This window comes from Mesoplodon densirostris, chromosome 15, assembly GCF_025265405.1.
Source record: "Mesoplodon densirostris isolate mMesDen1 chromosome 15, mMesDen1 primary haplotype, whole genome shotgun sequence".
NCBI classification, from domain to species: domain Eukaryota; kingdom Metazoa; phylum Chordata; class Mammalia; order Artiodactyla; family Ziphiidae; genus Mesoplodon; species Mesoplodon densirostris.
In genome coordinates this window covers 23458394-23477164 of record NC_082675.1, presented here as the reverse complement: position 1 = coordinate 23477164, position 18771 = coordinate 23458394, and the positions used below count along the sequence as shown (strand labels likewise).

The 18771-nt window shown below is 42.0% G+C and overlaps 1 protein-coding gene across 1 annotated transcript in view; it reads right to left on the bottom strand.

Annotated features, from left to right (window-relative positions):
- Positions 1-3954: 3954 nt before the first annotated feature.
- Positions 3955-18771, bottom strand: part of HORMAD2 (HORMA domain containing 2) — a 75177-nt gene continuing 60360 nt past the window's right edge. The window contains 1 exon segment of the mRNA XM_060119357.1: positions 3955-4059. Within this exon segment, the coding sequence (XP_059975340.1) occupies positions 3955-4059 (105 nt within the window).

Genomic DNA, 18771 nt, shown 5'->3' with positions numbered 1-18771 from the left:
CTCATATCTCATTCCCTATGTGAGATTCAGTTTTCGTATAAACAAGCTTTTGTTTTAAAGTGCAAATGTGGGAGGGCAGCACATTAAGCTTAATCTGATGCTTCCCTTCCATCAAACTGTCTTGAGGGAAAGGAGTGGGGAGGGTGCTGAGAACAGAAGCAGTTGGGAGCATGGTTCAGGTGCCAGCCCAGGCTTGGAGAGGGTGTCCATGCAGGATCTCGGGGTAGGCAAAAAGCAGCACAGGAACCCTGAGCTCCTGAGACTAAGGAAGGGGACGTGCCAAGAGCTAAAAAATAGCAAAAGTGATGAACACCTGTTGAGCACGGACTATATGCATGCTGGGCACTTAGCTTGAATTGCCTGGCTTAATCCTCACAACTATGTCACTAGGTAGGTACCGCTATTATCCACATGTTATAGATTGAGTAATCCAAGGGCTAGAGCAGGGAAATAACCTGTCTAGAAAACGGCAACCAGGTTCTGCAGCCAGCACCCTAGCCTTTTCCTTAACTACCTTGCTCACAGAAAGATGAAAACCTAAATTTGCCTCCTTACCCTAGAGCCGATTAGTAATTATCCAGATGGAATCCAGATGCCCCAGACTCCTCCGGCCTTCAGGAGTCCTGCGGTACACAAGTAATGAACCCCACTCTTATACCAGGTCCCTAAGTATTTGAATCCCCAAGGAATGGTTTGTGCTCCACCAGTCTGTCTTAGATGTTTTTGGCTCTCTGAATCTGCCTACCTCACCACTCCTGCCACGGGGAAACCCTTGTACTGCTGAACCTCATGGCACAGTTGAGACCAGACCAGACTGTTTAGTGAGACTTGCTCCCAGGGTCCCCTACTGAGCAAATCTCACGGCAACTTCCAGCCAGGTTGCAGTGATCAGCTTACCCTCCACCTTCCCCACTGTGAGCCCACCACCTCCAGAGTCAGTCTCAACAACTTCGACACTCCCAGAAGGTAGACCCTATTTGCAGAGATGTAGTCACCCAAGGAGAAGTGATGTGAGCTGATTAGCACCTCATGTCTCTCCATTTCTGGATAGGATCTTGGCTTTACCATTGCAAAACCAAAGAGCCCATTAATTAAGGCCCTCCTCCTCTACAGAAACTTGCAAACTGCATAGCAAGTCTCAGCCAGGGCCTCATTACACAAACACACAATCATATTGAAAATATTACCTTTTTAAAATATATATATATAAACTAATAATTTCTAAAGAGGATACATTTGGGACAAAGGCCTTTCCTCGCTTGTTCAGAATCTAAACTCATACCATGGGAGGACCTTGCTTTAACTCTTAAAAGCACAGTGTGTTAACTCTCATTTTATCACCTGGGTCTTCCTTCTGACCGATGATGATTACAACTGAGAATTATTTTTACTATAAGAATCTGTGAAAATCTCTCAAGATCCAGTACTGTTGGGTTTGAAACCAGGAATTGACAATTTTAAGACACACTGAAAACTGGCTCTAATGGTTAGTGTTATTTTAAAAAACATATACACAACTTTGAACTTGTGTGAATGTAACTGACACTGATGAACATGTCCAGTCTCTTCCTGGTAGAGGTGAACTGGAGAATGAAAGAACCCAGATACCATAGGGACCTACAAGAAGGGAAATGAAGGTGTGGTTTTGGTGCCTGGCTTCAAAGGCTAGTGGCAATCACAAACCTAACCTGTCTCTTTCCAGCTAGACCAATTTTCTGTAAAGACAGAAAAACCCCAGACAGCCAAACTTCCCCTGCAAAAATGTTAATTTAACAATGTCCCAGTTTCCAAGCTATCTGCAGCTGATTTTTATAAGCACACTGATAACCCAGGCACCAGCAGGGTGAGGGAATGGCTAGTGTGCCAAAGCTTAGGCTCCCCAGCTCGGGGTCTAAGTCTTTCTTCTTTTCCCTGAAGTTCCAGCTCCTTGATGAACTTGTGTTTACTCATTCCATTATTATTAAGGACAGAAATGAATAGACTAGAAAAGAGGTTCTTTTTTTTTTCCCCATCCCAATAAATCATCCAGTAAATAGCACTGAACAGCCTCCAATCTTGATAGCTGGTTGCACATAGGAACTCTGCTGTGTAAAATCAGCCAGTTCACGTTGTCTTAGTTCTCAGATCCTCTTGATAGCAGATCTCTTTCTTTGTGTGCCCAGCCCAGGGCACAGGCCCAGCAACTTCTCTCTGCTGCCTCACACACACTGCATCAGACATACACATTCCACCTATTAGTATCCATTGTGGAGTGGGGGGGGGGGGCAGTGTTAACAGAGACGGTAAACTCACTAAAAAAGTATCTAGACAGATTCAGATTCTAGACTTAAAGGACCTGCCACCTTAGGCAAGTTTATGAAAATTATAACTATCGATTAAGAGCTAAATTCCCCTTTTAAACAAAATGGTTCCTTCTGAGATCCAGATTGACTAATCACTCCCCACAACTAATTTGCTCTGAGAGTCAAAGCCTCCTAGAGTATTTATGAAGCTGCTTTGTGTTCAAACGCTTGGGGGGCGGGTAGGATCACTGCCTCACAAGGCAGGCTGTTTCAAATTTTTGACAACCTGTGGAGTTACAACGTTCTTCCTTATACTGAGTCCAAATGACCTCCTATAGCTTTCACCAATTTGGTCTTGGATCTACGCTCTGGAGAGACACAAAATAAACCTAATCCTTCTACTAGACAGCTAATCTCTTTATATGATTCTCTTAAAAGAAATTGTGGTGACTCAGGCTACAATTCTATCAAGGATATAATAAACCCAATACCTTCCCCCTCCTCCTCCTTTTAGTGGCAGAGTGAGCTTATGTGAGTGTACTTAACATGCTGGGAGAAGGGAAAATACTCCTCTCTGGCAGGCCCCAGTGCTACAGGCCAATTCAAGACCCCAGTTTGGAGGCTGCCTATGGGCAATCAGAAATGGATGAGAGTCTCACAAAAGGTAGTGCTGGACAGGCAAGATCCCTCAGATTTTTCTCTGTTACAACCCACAGCCTTCTGCTGGCTAAAGTGCATGTCTAGCCCCAGAGATTCTCCTTTTAGCCTGGATCAGGGGTCCTGGGTTCTCAACCTTTTGTGTGCATTAGAACCCAGGGAGTTTTCCATAGGGCCCACCCCTTGAGATTTTGATTGGTAGAAATGAGGCAGGCCTAGTAATCTGTATTTTAACAAGCACTTCAGGTACTGATGTACTTTCTACACTGATCTGAATGAAGGAAAAAAAGATGAGCCAAAAAATACCTCGTATTTTGGCTTTATTTAACCAGAAAGCACACACACTTATAACATTTAACTTATTGGTCCTATCCATTTAAACAAAATTATTAAATTTCATGTTATATAAATAATAAAAATAACACTTTGTCATTTATTATTCATCTGATACTAATCATTAAGTCTATCAAAATTCTTCCAGAATAAGGAGAGGACTAGTAGCATCATCTGCAGGTTACAGACTGATAAACTGAAGTTTTGGGGGAAGCATTTAACATGGGCCTTCAGAAGGGAGCCAGGCTCCTGCACTGCAGCCTAGTCCTGTCAGGCTGGCCAACAGAACAGGGTGGAGGACCAGCTTTGAGGAACTCTACAGGGAGAGTACGTTTTGGTCCAACACTTAGCTGATCAACCTCCTGATTGAAGTTAACACAAAAATCACACCTGGATAAGCACCACCACACACATGCTATGCAATTTTGTGGGAATTTTAATAAAGCTAAAGAGGGATTCTAGCACACGGGTTACAACAAGTTAAAATGTTTCACAGTAGTCTAAGTACCTGGGAAGTTTAATTATGCAAAGAAAACCCTCTTTTCTTTGAGAACAACAGATTAACAACAAATTTAGTAAAAGGTTTTGGTGATAGGAACTTACTTTCCTACTAAGACACTTCATGCATATTTGTTGCAAAATAAACTTATTTTAGAATAAAAGTAGCAAAGGCATCTAACTTTCATTTTCTGTCAGGGATGAAGACTTTCACTGGTTCGCTGACCTTCCTCTTCTTCCTGGAGCTCTCAGAACTTTGCTGACTGTACACAAAATTCATTCTTTGAATCTGTGAGAATCACCAGAGAGAGGCACAATTCAGCAGAGATTTTGATGTCTGCACAGGCATATACAAGACAGGTAGACCAAGCATTAATCCCTCTTGCTGCATAACCAATCTAAACCTGCTTTCCTGTGGGCTGGTTTAGCCCTGCACAGAGGCCCTGCTGCCAGTATCAGAGTCTGGAATTCAAAGTTTCAGGAGCTGAGGCCCCTGGAGGCAGCCAGTTTCAGGGACAGTTTCTTGGCTCTCTTTAGTGAATTCAGCACATCCAGCTCTTGAGAGAAGAGTTGTCAAGGTGTGGGGCCAACAAGGGGCAATTAAGGGTCAGGAGAGATCTAGGGCACTGGTTGGTTTAGAGGCAAATAGAATTGAAGTCCCTTTTCAGTTAGCAGAAACATACAGCCTTATTATTATTATTATTATTATTTTTAATCATAGGTTCAGATTAAAGAATTAGGAAGGACCATAGCCCTTCTTTCTGCTTGATGAGACTTATATGTTATTGATTACAGACAAGTTGATTAGTGAATCATCATAGACATATATTTCTCCATTGGGCTCAGCTTTGGTAAAGATTTTAGAATTTATATTTGCTTAACTGAGTGAACAACCAGATGTCAGACGATCCCTAATGCCTGGAATTCCAAGAAACACATGGAGGGCATTTTTATATTTTCCAGCCACTAGCTGGGAGGAAAGGTTCTTCCATGTTCTCTGTTCTTTCTTTGGAGGAAAATGGAATAAGATATATATTTTTAGGGCTTCCCTGGTGGCGCAGTGGTTGAGAGTCCGCCTGCCGATGCAGGGGACACGGGTTCGTGCCCCGGTCCGGGAGGATCCCACATGCCGCGGAGCGGCTAAGCCCGTGAGCCATGGCCGCTGAGCCTGCGTGTCCGGAGCCTGTGCTCCGCAACGGGAGAGGCCACAACAGTGAGAGGCCCGTGTACCACAAAAAAAAAAAAAAAAAAGATATATATTTTTAAGCAAGATTTAGAATATCTAGTAGAGGTTCCAACATTATTCTTTTTCTCTTTTGTTATAGATACAGGTTATTATTATTGACATGTTTTTACTACAAAATAGTGGAAATGTCATTAAAGCATTTAAGTACTATTTAGAACCAAAGATTGGGTCTACAAATGGCTAATTTAATCACTAAATTTTCATTTTAGAAAGTAGTTGAATTTCTGATCTCAGAAACCACAAATTCCCTTTGGCTTAAACCAAGACATTGACTATATAGAGCAGTAAAACTCTGAGAATATAAGTAGAGCTGCTCTTCAAGTAACTGGTTTGCTTAGATATGCAAAGTTTGAAATGGTCTGCCTAAAGGAAAGGAAATAGCAACATAAAAACCCAAAGCACAAAAACCAACTCCTGCATCTAGGAGATGAATGTGTTACAGTGTAGCTGTAAGAAAAAGTACTTGGTAAAATTCAGCTTTTTAAAAAATGTTGCTTGGGCATGCTTTCTATTCAAATGAAATTATTCTCACTTCTATCAAGTCTGGATACACTGGGAAGAAAACAAGATGGGTGTACAAGTTGGTCTGATGGTTTAATAGTGTTTTTCTCTTTTTCTTCTTTGCTCAAAAGAAAACCAGAGGGCTTCCCTGGTGGCGCAGTGGTTGAGAGTCCGCCTGCCGATGCAGGGGACACGGGTTCGTGCCCTGGTCTGGGAAGATCCCACATGCCGCAGAGCAGCTAGGCCCGTGAGCCATGGCCGCTGAGCCTGCGTGTCCAGAGCCTGTGCTCCGCAAGGGGAGAGACCACAACAGTGAGAGGCCCACGTACCACCAAAAAAAAAAAAAGTAAACCAGAGTTTTATTACAAGTTTCAGAGCTGTAATTTTATTACAGTGAGTTCATCAGAACATCTTTAATAATGTATACAATCTCAAGGCAACCAGTGAGGTCTGGGAAGTCTCACTGGTTTATAGAAAACTAGTGGATTTGAAAGCAAGTGTGTGATCAGTCAGGGGATACTTCCTAACATAGATCAATAGTCCATATTCTGAACTATATAAACCAACAAATTTATCCATAGAAAGCAACATTTGAGAAACATTTTTCAGGTGTGTTCTAACTGGCTGAGTTTGCACCTTTGATGCCAAAGCCACCCAGGCAAGCATTCCCCTGGAGGTGTCCAAGTTAAAAAACTGGGAGTTGAGGGAGACCTTCAAGATGGCGGAGGAGTAAGACGTGGAGATCACCTTTCTCCTCACAAATATATCAGAAATACATCTACATGTGGAACAACTCCTACAGAACACCTACTGAACGCTGGCAGAAGACCTCAGACTTCCCAAAAGGCAAGAAACTCTCCACGTACCTGGCCATGTGGCTGACAGGGTCTTGGTACTCTGGCCGGGTGTCAGGCCTGTGCCTCTGAGGTGGGAGAGCCGAGTTCAGGACGTCCGTCCACCAGAGACCTCCCAGCTCCATGTAATATCAAACAGCGAACGCTCTCCCAGAGATCTCCATCTCAACGCTAAGACCCAGCTCCACTCAACAACCAGAAAGCTACAGTGCTGGACACCCTATGCCAAACAACTAGCAAGACAGGAACACAACCCCACCCATTAGCAGAGAGGCTGCCTAAAATCATAATAAGGTCACAGACACACCAAAACACACCACCGGACGCAGTCCTGCCCACCAGAAAGACAAGATCCAGCCTCATCCACCAGAACACAGGCACTAGTCCCCTCCACCAGGAAGCCTACACAACCCACTGAACCAACCTTAGCCACTGGGGGCAGACACCAAAAACAACAGGAACTACAAACCTGCAGCCTGCGAAAAGGAGACCCCAAACACAGTAAGTTAAGCAAAATGAGAAGACAGAGAAACACACAGCAGATGAAGGAGCAAGGTAAAACTGCAGAAATACAAAGGATCATGAGAGATTACTACAAGCAACTATATGCCAATAAAATGGACAACCTGGAAGAAATGGACAAATTCTTAGAAAAGCATAACCTTCCAAGACTGAACCAGGAAGAAATAGAAAATATAAACAGACCAATCACAAGCACTGAAATTGAGACTGTGATTAAAAATCTTCCAACAAACAAAAGCCCAGGACTAGATGGCTTCACAGGCGAATTCTGTCACACATTTAGAGAAGAGCTAACACCTATACTTCTTAAACTCTTCCAAAATATAGCAGAGGGAGGAACACTCCCAAACTCATTCTATGAGGCCACCATCACCCTGATACGAAAACCAGACAAAGATGTCACAAAGAAAGAAAACTACAGGCCAATATCACTGATGAACATAGATGCAAATATCCTCAACAAAACACTAGCAAACAGAATTCAACAGCACATTAAGGATCATACACCATGTTCAAGTGGGGTTTATCCCAGGAATGCAAGGATTCTTCAATATATGCAAATCAATCAATGTGATAAACCATATTAACAAATTGAAGGAGAAAAACCATATGATCATCTCAATAGATGCAGAAAAAGCTGTTGACAAAATTCAACACCCATTTTATGATAAAAACCCTCCAGAAAGTAGGCATAGAGGGAACTTACCTCAACATAATGAAGGCCATATATGACAAACCCACAGCCAACATCGTCCTCAATGGTGAAAAACTGAAACCATTTCCTCTAAGATCAGGAACAAGACAAGGTTGTCCACTCTCACCACAGTTATTCAACATAGTTTTGGAAGTTTTAGCCACAGCAATCAGAGAAGAAAAAGAAATAAAAGGAATCCAAATCAGAAAAGAAGAAGTAAAACTGTCACTGTTTGCAGATGACATGATACTATACATAGAGAATCCTAAAGATGCTACCAGAAAACTACTAGAGCTAATCAATGAATTTGGTAAAGTAGCAGGATACAAAATTAATGCACAGAAATTTCTTGCACTTCTATACACTAATGATGAAAAATCTGAAAGAGAAATTAAGGAAGCACTCCCATTTACCATTGCAACAAAAAGAATAAAATACCTAGGAATAAACCTACCTAAGGGGACAAAAGATCTGCATGCAGAAAACTATAAGACACTAATAAAAGAAATTAAAGATGATACAAACAGATGGAGAGATATACCATGTTCTTGGATTGAAAGAATCAACATTGTGAAAATGACTATACTACCCAAAGCAATCTACAGATTCAATGCAATCCCTATCAAACTACCACTGGCATTTTTCACAGAACTAGAACAAAAAGTTTCACAATTTGTATGGAAACACAAAAGACCCCGAATAGCCAAAGCAATCTTGAGAAAGAAAAACAGAGCTGGAGGAATCAGACTCCCTGACTTCAGACTATGCTACAAAGCTACAGTAATCAAGACATTATGGTACTGGCACAAAAACAGAAATATAGATCAGTGGAACAGGATAGAAAGCCCAGAGATAACCCCATGCACATATGGTCACCTTATCTTTGATAAAGGAGGCAAGAATATACAATGGAGAAAAGACAGCCTCTTCAATAAGTGGTGCTGGGAAAACTGGACAACTACATGTAAAAGAATGAAATTAGAACACTCCCTAACACTATACACAAAAATAAACTCAAAATGGGTTAAAGACCTAAATGTAAGGCCAGACACTATCACACTCTTAGAGGAAAACATAGGCGGAACACTCTATGACATAAATCACAGCAAGATCCTTTTTGACCCACCTCCTAGAGAAATGGAAATAAAAACAAAAATAAACAAATGGGACCTAATGAAACTTAAAAGCTTTTGTAGAGCAAAGGAAACTATAAGCAACACAAAAAGACAACCCTCAGAATGGGAGAAAATATTTGCAAACAAAGCAATGACAAAGGATTAATCTTCAAAATATACAAGCAGCTCATGCAGCTCAGTATCAAAAAAACAAACAACCCAATCCAAAAATGGGCAGAAGACCTAAACAGACATTTCTCCAAAGAACATATACAGATTGCCAACAAACACATGAAAGGATGCTCAACATCACTAATCATTAGAGAAATGCAAATGAGGTATCACCTCACACTGGTCAGAATAGCCATCATCAAAAAATCTACAAACAATAAATGCTGGAGAGGGTGTGGAGAAAAGGGAACCCTCTTGCACTGTTGGTGGGAATGTAAATTGATACAGCCACTATAGAGAACAGTATGCAGGTTCCTCAAAAAACTAAAAAATAGAACTACCATATGACCCAGCAATCCTACTACTGGGCATATACCCTGAGAAAACCATAATTCAAAAAGAGTCATGTACCACAGTATTCATTGCAGCTTTATTTACAACAGCCAGGACATGGAAGCAACCTAAGTGTCCATTGACAGATGAATGGATAAAGAAGATGTGGCACATATATACAATGGAATATTACTCAGCCATAAAAAGAAACGAAATTGAGTTATTTGTAGTGAGGTGGATGGACCTAGAGACTGTCATACAGAGTGAAGTAAGTCAGAAAGAGAAAAATAAATACCATATGCTAACACATATATATGGAATCTAAAAAAAAAAAAAAAAAATGGGGCTTCCCTGGTGGCGCAGTTGTTGAGAGTCCACCTGCCGATGCAGGGTTCGTGCCCCAGTCCGGGAGGATCCCACATGCCGCGGAGCGGCTGGGCCCGTGGGCCATGGCCGCTGAGCCTGTGTGTCTGGAGCCTGTGCTCCTCAAAGGGAGAGGCCACAACAGTGAGAAGCCCGCGTACCGCAAAAAAAAAAAAAAAATAGTTCTGAAGAACCTAGGGGCAGGACAGGAATAAAGACGCAGACATAGAGAATGGACTTGAGGACATGGGGAGGGGGAAGGTAAGCTGGGACAAAGTGAGAGAGTGTCATGGACTTATATATACTACCAAATGTAAAATAGCTAGCTAGTGGGAAACAGCCACATAGCACAGGGAGATCAGCTCGGTGCTTTGTGACCACCTAGAGGGGTGTGATATGGAGGGTGGGAGGGAGGGAGATGCAAGAGGGAAGAGATATGGGAACATATGTATATGTATAGCTGATTCACTTTGTTATACAGCAGAAACTAACACACCATTGTAAAGCAATTATACTCCAATAAAGATGTTAAAAAATAAAACATAAACCTGGGAGTCGTCCATGGCTACTCCATCATCCTCACCCTAATATCTAACATCTAACTTATCACTAATTCCAGTTGATCCTACCTCCTTAATATCTTTCGAATCCATCCATTTTTATCTATTGCCACTGCCTCTGGTTTAGCCCAGGCCAATATCATCTCTCCCAATTGCTGGGTCTCAGACTTCCGCTATTACTGCTTCTCCAATCCATTCTCCAGGCTGGAGCCTAATTAGTCTTTTATTAAATCTGACCACATAGCTCTACTGATTCGCCGTCCATCCATTAATGACTTCCCATTGTTCTCAGGATAAAGTCCAGACTCTTTATGGCCCTGGCCCATCTCTGCAGTTTCATCTTGCTCCAGACTTCCTTGGCCACTTTCAGTTCTCAAATGGGCCCTGCTCACTCCCCTCTGGACTTTGCCTTTGGTGCCCACTCCCATGCTCTGCTTCTCCTTCATCACTGGGCGCAGGATTCGCCCTGGAGTTTCTTCTGTCTCTTGGCCTCCCTGACACCCTGGCTGTGCTCTGTCCTTACCCCTTTTGTAACATATACTACATGGTATTATCAGGCCTACTTACCAGTCTTCTCATCCAGAGTATAAACTCTTTGAGGTTAATGACAATATCTTAGTCATTTTTGTATTCCCAGTTTCTGGCATCTGGTAGGTGCTCTTAAATTATTGGCTGAATGAATGAATGTGCACTGTGCTGGGCACAAATACCATGTCTCTAGTAATATAAAAATGAATAAGACACAGTTGTTTTCAAGGATTGAGTCTTATAAGGGAGAGACATTAAGCACATGATTGCAATATAATGCAATACAACATAAGAGACATTCCTTCATTCAACAGTTATTAATGATTGGCCAGCTCTGTGCATGGTATTGTTCTAGGTGCTTGGGGCACATTAGTGAAAAAACGAGATAAAAATCCCTGCCCTCGGGCTTCCCTGGTGGCGCAGTGGTTGAGAGTCCGCCTGCCGATGCAGGGGACACGGGTTCGTGCCCTGGTCTGGGAAGATCCCACATGCTGTGGAGCAGCTGGGCCCGTGAGCCATGGCTGCTGAGCCTGTGCGTCCAGAGCCTGTGCTCCACAACGGGAGAGGCCACAGCGGTGAGAGGCCCGCGTACCGAAAAAAAAAAAAAAAAAAAAAATCCCTGCCCTCTTTGGCTTCCCTGGTGGCGCAGTGGTTGGGAGTCCACCTGCTGATGCAGGGGACACGGGTTCGTGCCCCGGTCCGGGAGGATCCCACATGCCGCGGAGCGGCTGGGTCCGGGAGCCATGGCCACTGAGCCTGCGCATCCGGAGCCTGTGCTCCCCAACGGGAGAGGCCACAGCAGTGAGAGGCCCGCGTACAGGAAAAAAAAAAAAATCCCTGCCCTGTAGATTTTACAATCTGGCCATGCTACTTTTTGGCTTAATGATTTCCAATGGCATCTCACTACTTTTAGGACAAAGTCCAAAGTTCCTGCCTTGGCTTTTCATACACCATCAGTGGTTCTTTACACTTCTAGGGAAGGAGAGGGGTCACAGATTGGCTATAAAACCCTGATGAAAGCTCTGCAGTCATTCCTTATAAAATTGCTCCCACTCCCACTCCCACACTCATCCACTGTGATGGGCCGTTTGAGGGGGCTCCTACCCCCCAAATACCTCTCAATTAGAGCCACCCCCCCTCAGGGCCTGGCTGTGCCCAGCAGTACCAGCCTCATCTCCTCTACTCTGCCTCTCACGCTCTGCCCTCTCAGTTTTCTCATACCTTGCTTCGTCTTGATTCTGGACCTTTGCACATGATATTCCTTCTGTTGAAAAAGCTCTTTCCCCTACACCAGCCCTCTTTTTGCCTAATTAATTCCTAGTCGTTCTTCAGATCTCAGCTGAAAAATTATTTCCTTAAAGAAACTTTCCCTACCCCCATTCCAATTAAATTAGGTACCCCAGTCATATGCTCTTAATAGAGTTTCAAGAGATCAGGGACATGCCTGTATTGGTCACAACTTACATTAGAAGGGGCTTAATACATTTTTTTTCAATGAATGAATGAATCTGTCTTCAAAGAGCACTCTGCCTGCTGTATAGAAAGGTATTGGAGGCATCAAGTGGATGCAGGGTGATGAGTCATGCTACTGTAGTAGTCAGGTAATAACTTGGATACCAGTGCAGATGGAGAGAAGTCAACAGTGAAATATTTAGAAGGTAGAGTCAGAAGGATGATCAACTGGATACAGTGGTAAAGGAGAGCTAGGTAGGTCAATAATGACTCCTAGTTTCTGGTTTAGCTAACTTCATGGATGGAGGGACTGTTGTCTCAGGCAGAGAACAATGAGAGTTTTGAACCTGCTGTGTTTGGAGTACCTGAGAAACCCCAAGTAGACATATTGAATCGGCAGCTATATGTGGAAATCTGGAGCTCAGGACAAAAGTCTGGGTTGGACACGTAAATTTAAGAGTCATCAGCATATGGAGGCTAATTAATGCCATGGGTGTGGAAGAGATTGCTTATTGAGAGATCAGAGCGTGAGAAGGGAAAGGGGCCAGGACATAGCCGTAAGGATCTCCAACATTTAGAGATCAGGTGGAAGATGAGCCAGCAAAGAAGGTTGAGAAAGAGAGAGAGAAAAGAAGTCTAGCAGACTGTCCTACAAAGAAAGCCAAAAGAAGAGAGTTTTAAGAAGAAGGAGTAGAGAAAATAAAAGAGGTGAGGGTGGTGGTCAGTAGTGTCAGGTGTTGCTGAGAGGTCAAGATAAGGACTGAAATATGTCTACTTGATTTAGCCACATGGAGGTTACTAGGGGCATTGGATTGTTCAGGGCAGAAGTCACCTTGAAGTCGCTGAAGAATCATAAAAAATTAAAGAAATTGAGACAGCAAGTATGCAAAGTTTTATCAAAATCAAGAGGGAGTGACCAGCTCAGCCTGGGGAATTTAGAGAAGGCTCCTTAGCAGAAGAGGGACGTTGAGCTGGGTCTTGAAGAATGAGTAGGAGTTCACCGTACTGGAGATGGGGGTGGGTAGGAGAGGTCCTTCTAGGCGGAAGGTTCATTCAGCATGTTTAAAGACACTAAGTCATAAAAAGACATGGAAGGTATATGGGACAGTGAGAAGTGTCCCTTCATTAGATTGGCTCTTAGGGTGAGGTGTTATATATCCAACACACTCCCGTTAAAAATGTAAATTCCCCTGGAATTATTACTCAATATGATGTTAGTGTAAATTAACTTATCAAATGTCTCTAAGTGGCAGCCTGCTGAAAGCAGGGCCTCACAGGCTTTGGGGAGAAGACAGATAAGTATCAATATAGAAAAAGCAGTTCAGGGCAGTGTGCTTTGCTTTAGGAGGTAGATCTGTTTGGGGGACCAAGGGGTGGGCAGCCCCAGACACCCAGGAAATATCGTGAGTACTTCTGTGCCTGGAGTGAGAGTGCAGTGAATTTTGCTTACTTCAAAATTGTCAGGTCAGGTATGGCAAAACGTTTTTCTTTAGAAAGAAGTTCCTAGATCAAGGAAATTTATGATTCAGAGAGGGTCTGTGCCCCTGTAAGTAAGTTATAGCAGTGATGTTAGTTTTGAATCCTTTCCCTTAACATTTATCTTTTTTGTACAATGAAAGGTAGATCAACAGCAATTATAAAATAAATGCTATTAGCATAAATGGAGCTCGTGTTAACATTGTGATGAATGAGAAGTAAGAAACCAAATACCTAAAGAGAATGCTTACCTCCAACTCCAGTAGAGCTGTGAACTCTCTGATATGTTGGGAAGTGTCTCATGTTTTACTGAGATTTAGGAAGAGTTTCCCCATTAACTTACTTTCTTGATTTTCTGTAGTTTATGCCCAGGGTTCTGGACCATGTTTATCTCTATTTGGGAGGTAAATATGTATTCTCCTTAGAGTCATAATCACATATTTCCATTAATCTCTAAAAGTTATTATATCGGTTCTGCCTTCCTCTATATTTTCTAAGGCATCATATGGGTTTAAAGTTCTATAATTAATTCATTTATTCAACAAATGTTTTTGAGTATCTTCTCTGTCAGACATTGTGCTGAGCACTAAAGACACAAAGCTGATCAAGACATACTTCAAGTCCTTAAAGAGATTATGGTGGGGAAACAAACTGGCTACAGATGAAATGATAGAGTCACGTATAGGGTACAGTAAAGGTTCCAAAAAGATCTTATCAGCTCTTCCTGGGGAGGCCTGGCAAGGCTTCAAAGGGGATGTGAAACTTGAACTAAGTACTGCAAGATGAGCAGACATTCACCAGGCAAATGGCATTAGGGACTGATCTTGCAGAGAGAACATTCTAGACAAAAGCACAGAGACAGAGATATAAAGCAGAATACTCCTGGAGAATTGGGAATTGTTCAGTGGGACTAACAGGAAGGGCATAGGGTGGTGGGCTGGGTCAGACAATGTCGTTCTCCGAAGTTTGGACTTTGTACTATAGTGGAGTGCCGCTGAAGGGTTCTAAGAGCAGATTTGTTTTAGAAAAGTCCCTATGGCAGCATTATGAGGGGTGAGCTGGGGAGGAGTGTGACAAGAAGCAATGAGGCTACTTCAAGCAAGAACAAGAGCAGCAGTGAGGTTAGACAGGAGAGGGCTAAAGCGGCAGAGGGCCGAGGAGAGAGAGAATGAAGGCCTGAACCTGACCCCTAACATATCTTTGCCATTCATTGTAATGGGCACAGAGGTGGCAAAAGAAAGGAGTAAAAAATGACAAGAATTACCCAGGTAATGCCATTGACAAAGATGGGAAACAGAGGAAGCTAAGGGGGTGGGTGGTAGAAACAAGGTGGGGAGGATGGATGGAGAAATAACTGACTCTGTTTTCAAGATTCTGAATTGGAGGTGAGATATCCAAATGAAGATGTCCACCAGGGCACTGACTATGTGACCGGGAGCTCAGGATGGAGGACACTGCATCAGGAGCACGTGTAGAAAGTGTATTCACTTTGGATAAAAGGCAGGCTATTACTTGAGGTCTGCAGGAGGGTGGTAAAAGTGGATATAGATACAGGTACATCTTTAAATAGGGGGGCAGGAAGTTGAATGATCTATACCTGATGGCCTTAATTATTTCTATGAAGTAGAGTTTAGGTCATCTGTTTAGAAAGGGAGTGAATTTTCATGGTGGCACTTAAGACATTTATGTGATAAAAGTATGGACAATGGGAAAGGAGCCAATAATGGACTTTCAAAACTAATAGTTATTGCTTAGAATCCAGATAACTTTAAGATATATCACCTTCAAATTAAAATATTTAAGTTTGACATATTAAAATTTTTGCTCTTCTTTTTACAAACATTTGAAGGCTTACAACAGACTGCGCTAAGAACATCACAAATGTTATGTCATTTATTCCTTGCAATAACTATGTGGACAGGGAGGGGGTTTTTATTCCTCTTCTACGGATTTAGAAACTGAAGCTCAGAGAAGTGAAATGACTTGTCCAGTTCACACATTTAGTAAGTGGAAGTCTTGAACACAGGTCTCCTGACTTCAAATTTAGTGCTCCTTATAATTTGCTTTCAACCCAAAGGGGAAAACAAAGGTAGGAAATTGCAGGAGAGGCTGTCAGAACTCTATGTAGGGTTCTTGGGCTTCTATCTGCAGTTGACCATTTTTGGGCATAGCCTACTGGGACCTCAAACTAAAGCCAAAACTGAGTTTATTGATTTTCCTTTGTAACCAGTTTTTCCTCATGACTTTTCAATTTCTGTTAATCACCATTTCCCAGTCATCAAAGGTGGAAAACACAGTCACCCTAGATTCCTCTCTCATTTCCTAATGCCTACACAGAGTTCTTGTAATGAGTAAATGAAATAGCACAGATAGAGCACCTGGTACATCTCATATGTGCGAGTCATTTAGTGACTGGTGGCTGTTATCATCTCTACTGCCACAGGTATCCCTACTCCAGCCAAACTGGATCCTTGTGGTTTGAAAGGCTGAAAAATGGGCCGCCAAAAGATTGTGCATGTCATAGTCCCTGGAGCCTGTGAATGTTACCTTGTTTGGCAAAAAAGGCACGGGGTGGGGGGGGCAGTCTTTGCAGATGTGATTAAGGATCTTGAGATGAAGAGATTATCCTGGATTATCCGGGCAGACCCTACATATAAGCACATATATTCTTATAAGAGGGAAGCAGAGGGAGATTCTAACACTGTCAGAAAAGAAGACAGTGTGACTGCTGAGGCAGAAACTGGAGTGATGTGGCCACAAGCCAAGGAACTCCAGCAGCCACCAGATGCTGGAAAAAGCAAAGAACCGACTCCCCGCTAGAGCTTTTAGAGGGGGTATGGCTTGATTTCAGCCCAGTGACACTGATTTTGGACTTCTGGCCTCTAATGAGAGAGTACATTCCTGATGTTTTAAGCCACTAAATTTGTGGTAATTTGTTACAGCAGCCCTAGGAAACTAATACAGTTATTCCCCAAACACACCTCATTCTTTTCCCTCTTCTCTATTTCCTCCAGATTTCAGAATACAGAAATCTTCTATTACTTGTTCTCTTAAATTTTGAATAATTCCTTCAGGATCAATCTCTAAAAGTATTTCATCCACAGAGCCTTTCCTGTTTCTTTAATCTAATATGAGCTTTCTTTCTTGAGCGAATACCCACAGCCCATTTTTTGTAATTAAGTTTTCCTGACAGCATTAATATTTGTAAACAATTTGTCCTTTACCTGGGACAGGGTTTTCTGTTCTTTAGGAATTCACTTGTATTCATATTATGATCTTTAGACTCTGCAATGCTTTACGTGGTGTCTCACATCAGTAATTCTTTTGCTACCTACCTCTACTACCTACAAAAGTATTCATTTACATAGTTATTCACATAGCCTAAAGCTGCACTATTATGGTAGCCATTAGCCATACATGACCATTTAAATTTAAATTAATCAAAATTAAATAAAATTTAGAATTCAGTTCCTCAGTTGGTTTAGTCACATTTCAAGTGTTCAAAAGTCACACGTGGGTGCTCAGTTCAAGTGCTGAATAAATAACCACATATCAGACATAACAGATAGAGAACATTTTCATTGTCACAGAAGTTCTACTGGACAGAACTGCTTTACAGAGGCAATTTATATAATGCAAGCAAACAAGTTTCCTAGGGACCATGGTGATAACAGGAATACAGAAATTAGAAATAAATTTTCCTCAAAATGCAAAGACTTGTTATTGTAAAAATGTCACAATTTTCCCAAGATAATTTTATCAAACCAATGCAATCTCCATCAATATCCCAATGATATGTCTTTTGGAACTTATTAAGATGATTCTAGTAGTCGTCTAGAAGTGAAAATACACAGGAAGATCTCTCAAATACTGAAATAGAGGAACTATGAGGGGAAAAAGAGTTGCCCATCCAGACAGCAAAACATAAATGTAGAGTAATTAAAACACAATAGCAGTAATATAGGAATAGACATATGGATCAATACAGTAAAATAGAATAGCAAGTATAAAGACCTATATATCTACAGGTTTTTAATTTATGATAAAAGTGGCATTCAAATTAGCAGGGAAAGGGTAGACGATTCAAGTGGTACCAATACAATGGGAAAACTTTCTCACACCAGGAAAAGAAATATTCTAGCTAGCTTAGGGAGCCAAAAGTAAAAAGCAAAACTACTTCATTAGAAGAAAATGTAGAAAAACTTATCAGAAGAAAATATGGAAAACTTTGCTTACAGCTTTAGCACTGTAAAAACCTTTTAAAGCAAGTATGAAATGATGAAACCATGGAAAGTTACCCTGTGTTCCTAAATTGGAAGACATAATATTGTTAAGATGTCAGTACTACCCGAAGCAATCTACAGATTCAATACAATCCCTGTCAAAATCCTAATGACGTTTCTTTTTGGCAGAAATAGAAAAATCCATTCTAAAATTCATGAAATCTCATGGGACCCTGAATTGCCAAAACAACCTTGGAAGAGAAGAACAAAGTTGAAAGCCTCACACTTCCAGATTTTAAAATTTACAACAAAGCTACAGTGATCAAAATGTGGTACTGGCATAAAGACAGACGTGTAGACCAAGGAATAGCATAGAGAGCCCAGAAATAAACCCTCACCTATATGGTCAAATGAGTTTTTTCTTTTTAATGTTTCTCATAGAGTTCTTTAAAAAATTAATTAATTTTATTTATTTATTTTTGGCTGTGTTGGGTCTTCGTTGCTGCATGCGGGCTTTCTCTAGTTGTGGCGAGCGGGGGCTACTCTTTGTTGCAGTGCGTGGGCTTCTCATTGCGGTGTCTTCTCTTGTTGCAGAGCATGGGCTTTAGGCACGCGGGCTTCAGTAGTTGTGGTGCACGGGCTCAGTAGTTGTGGCTCGCAGGCTGTAGAGCACAGGTTCAGTAGTTGTGGCACATGGGCTTAATTGCTCCGTGGCATGTGGGATCTTCCCGTACCAGGGCTCGAACCTGTCTCCCCTGCACTGGCATGCAGATTCTTAACCACTGCGCCACCAGGGAAGCCCAGGTCAAATGATTTTTGACAAGGGTGTCAAGAGGATTCAGTGCGGAAACTAAAGTCTTTTCAAAAAATGGTGTTGGGAAACCTGGATATCCACATGCAAAAGAATGAAGATGGACCCTTATACCACCTCAAAATGGATCAAAGACCAAAACATAAGAACTA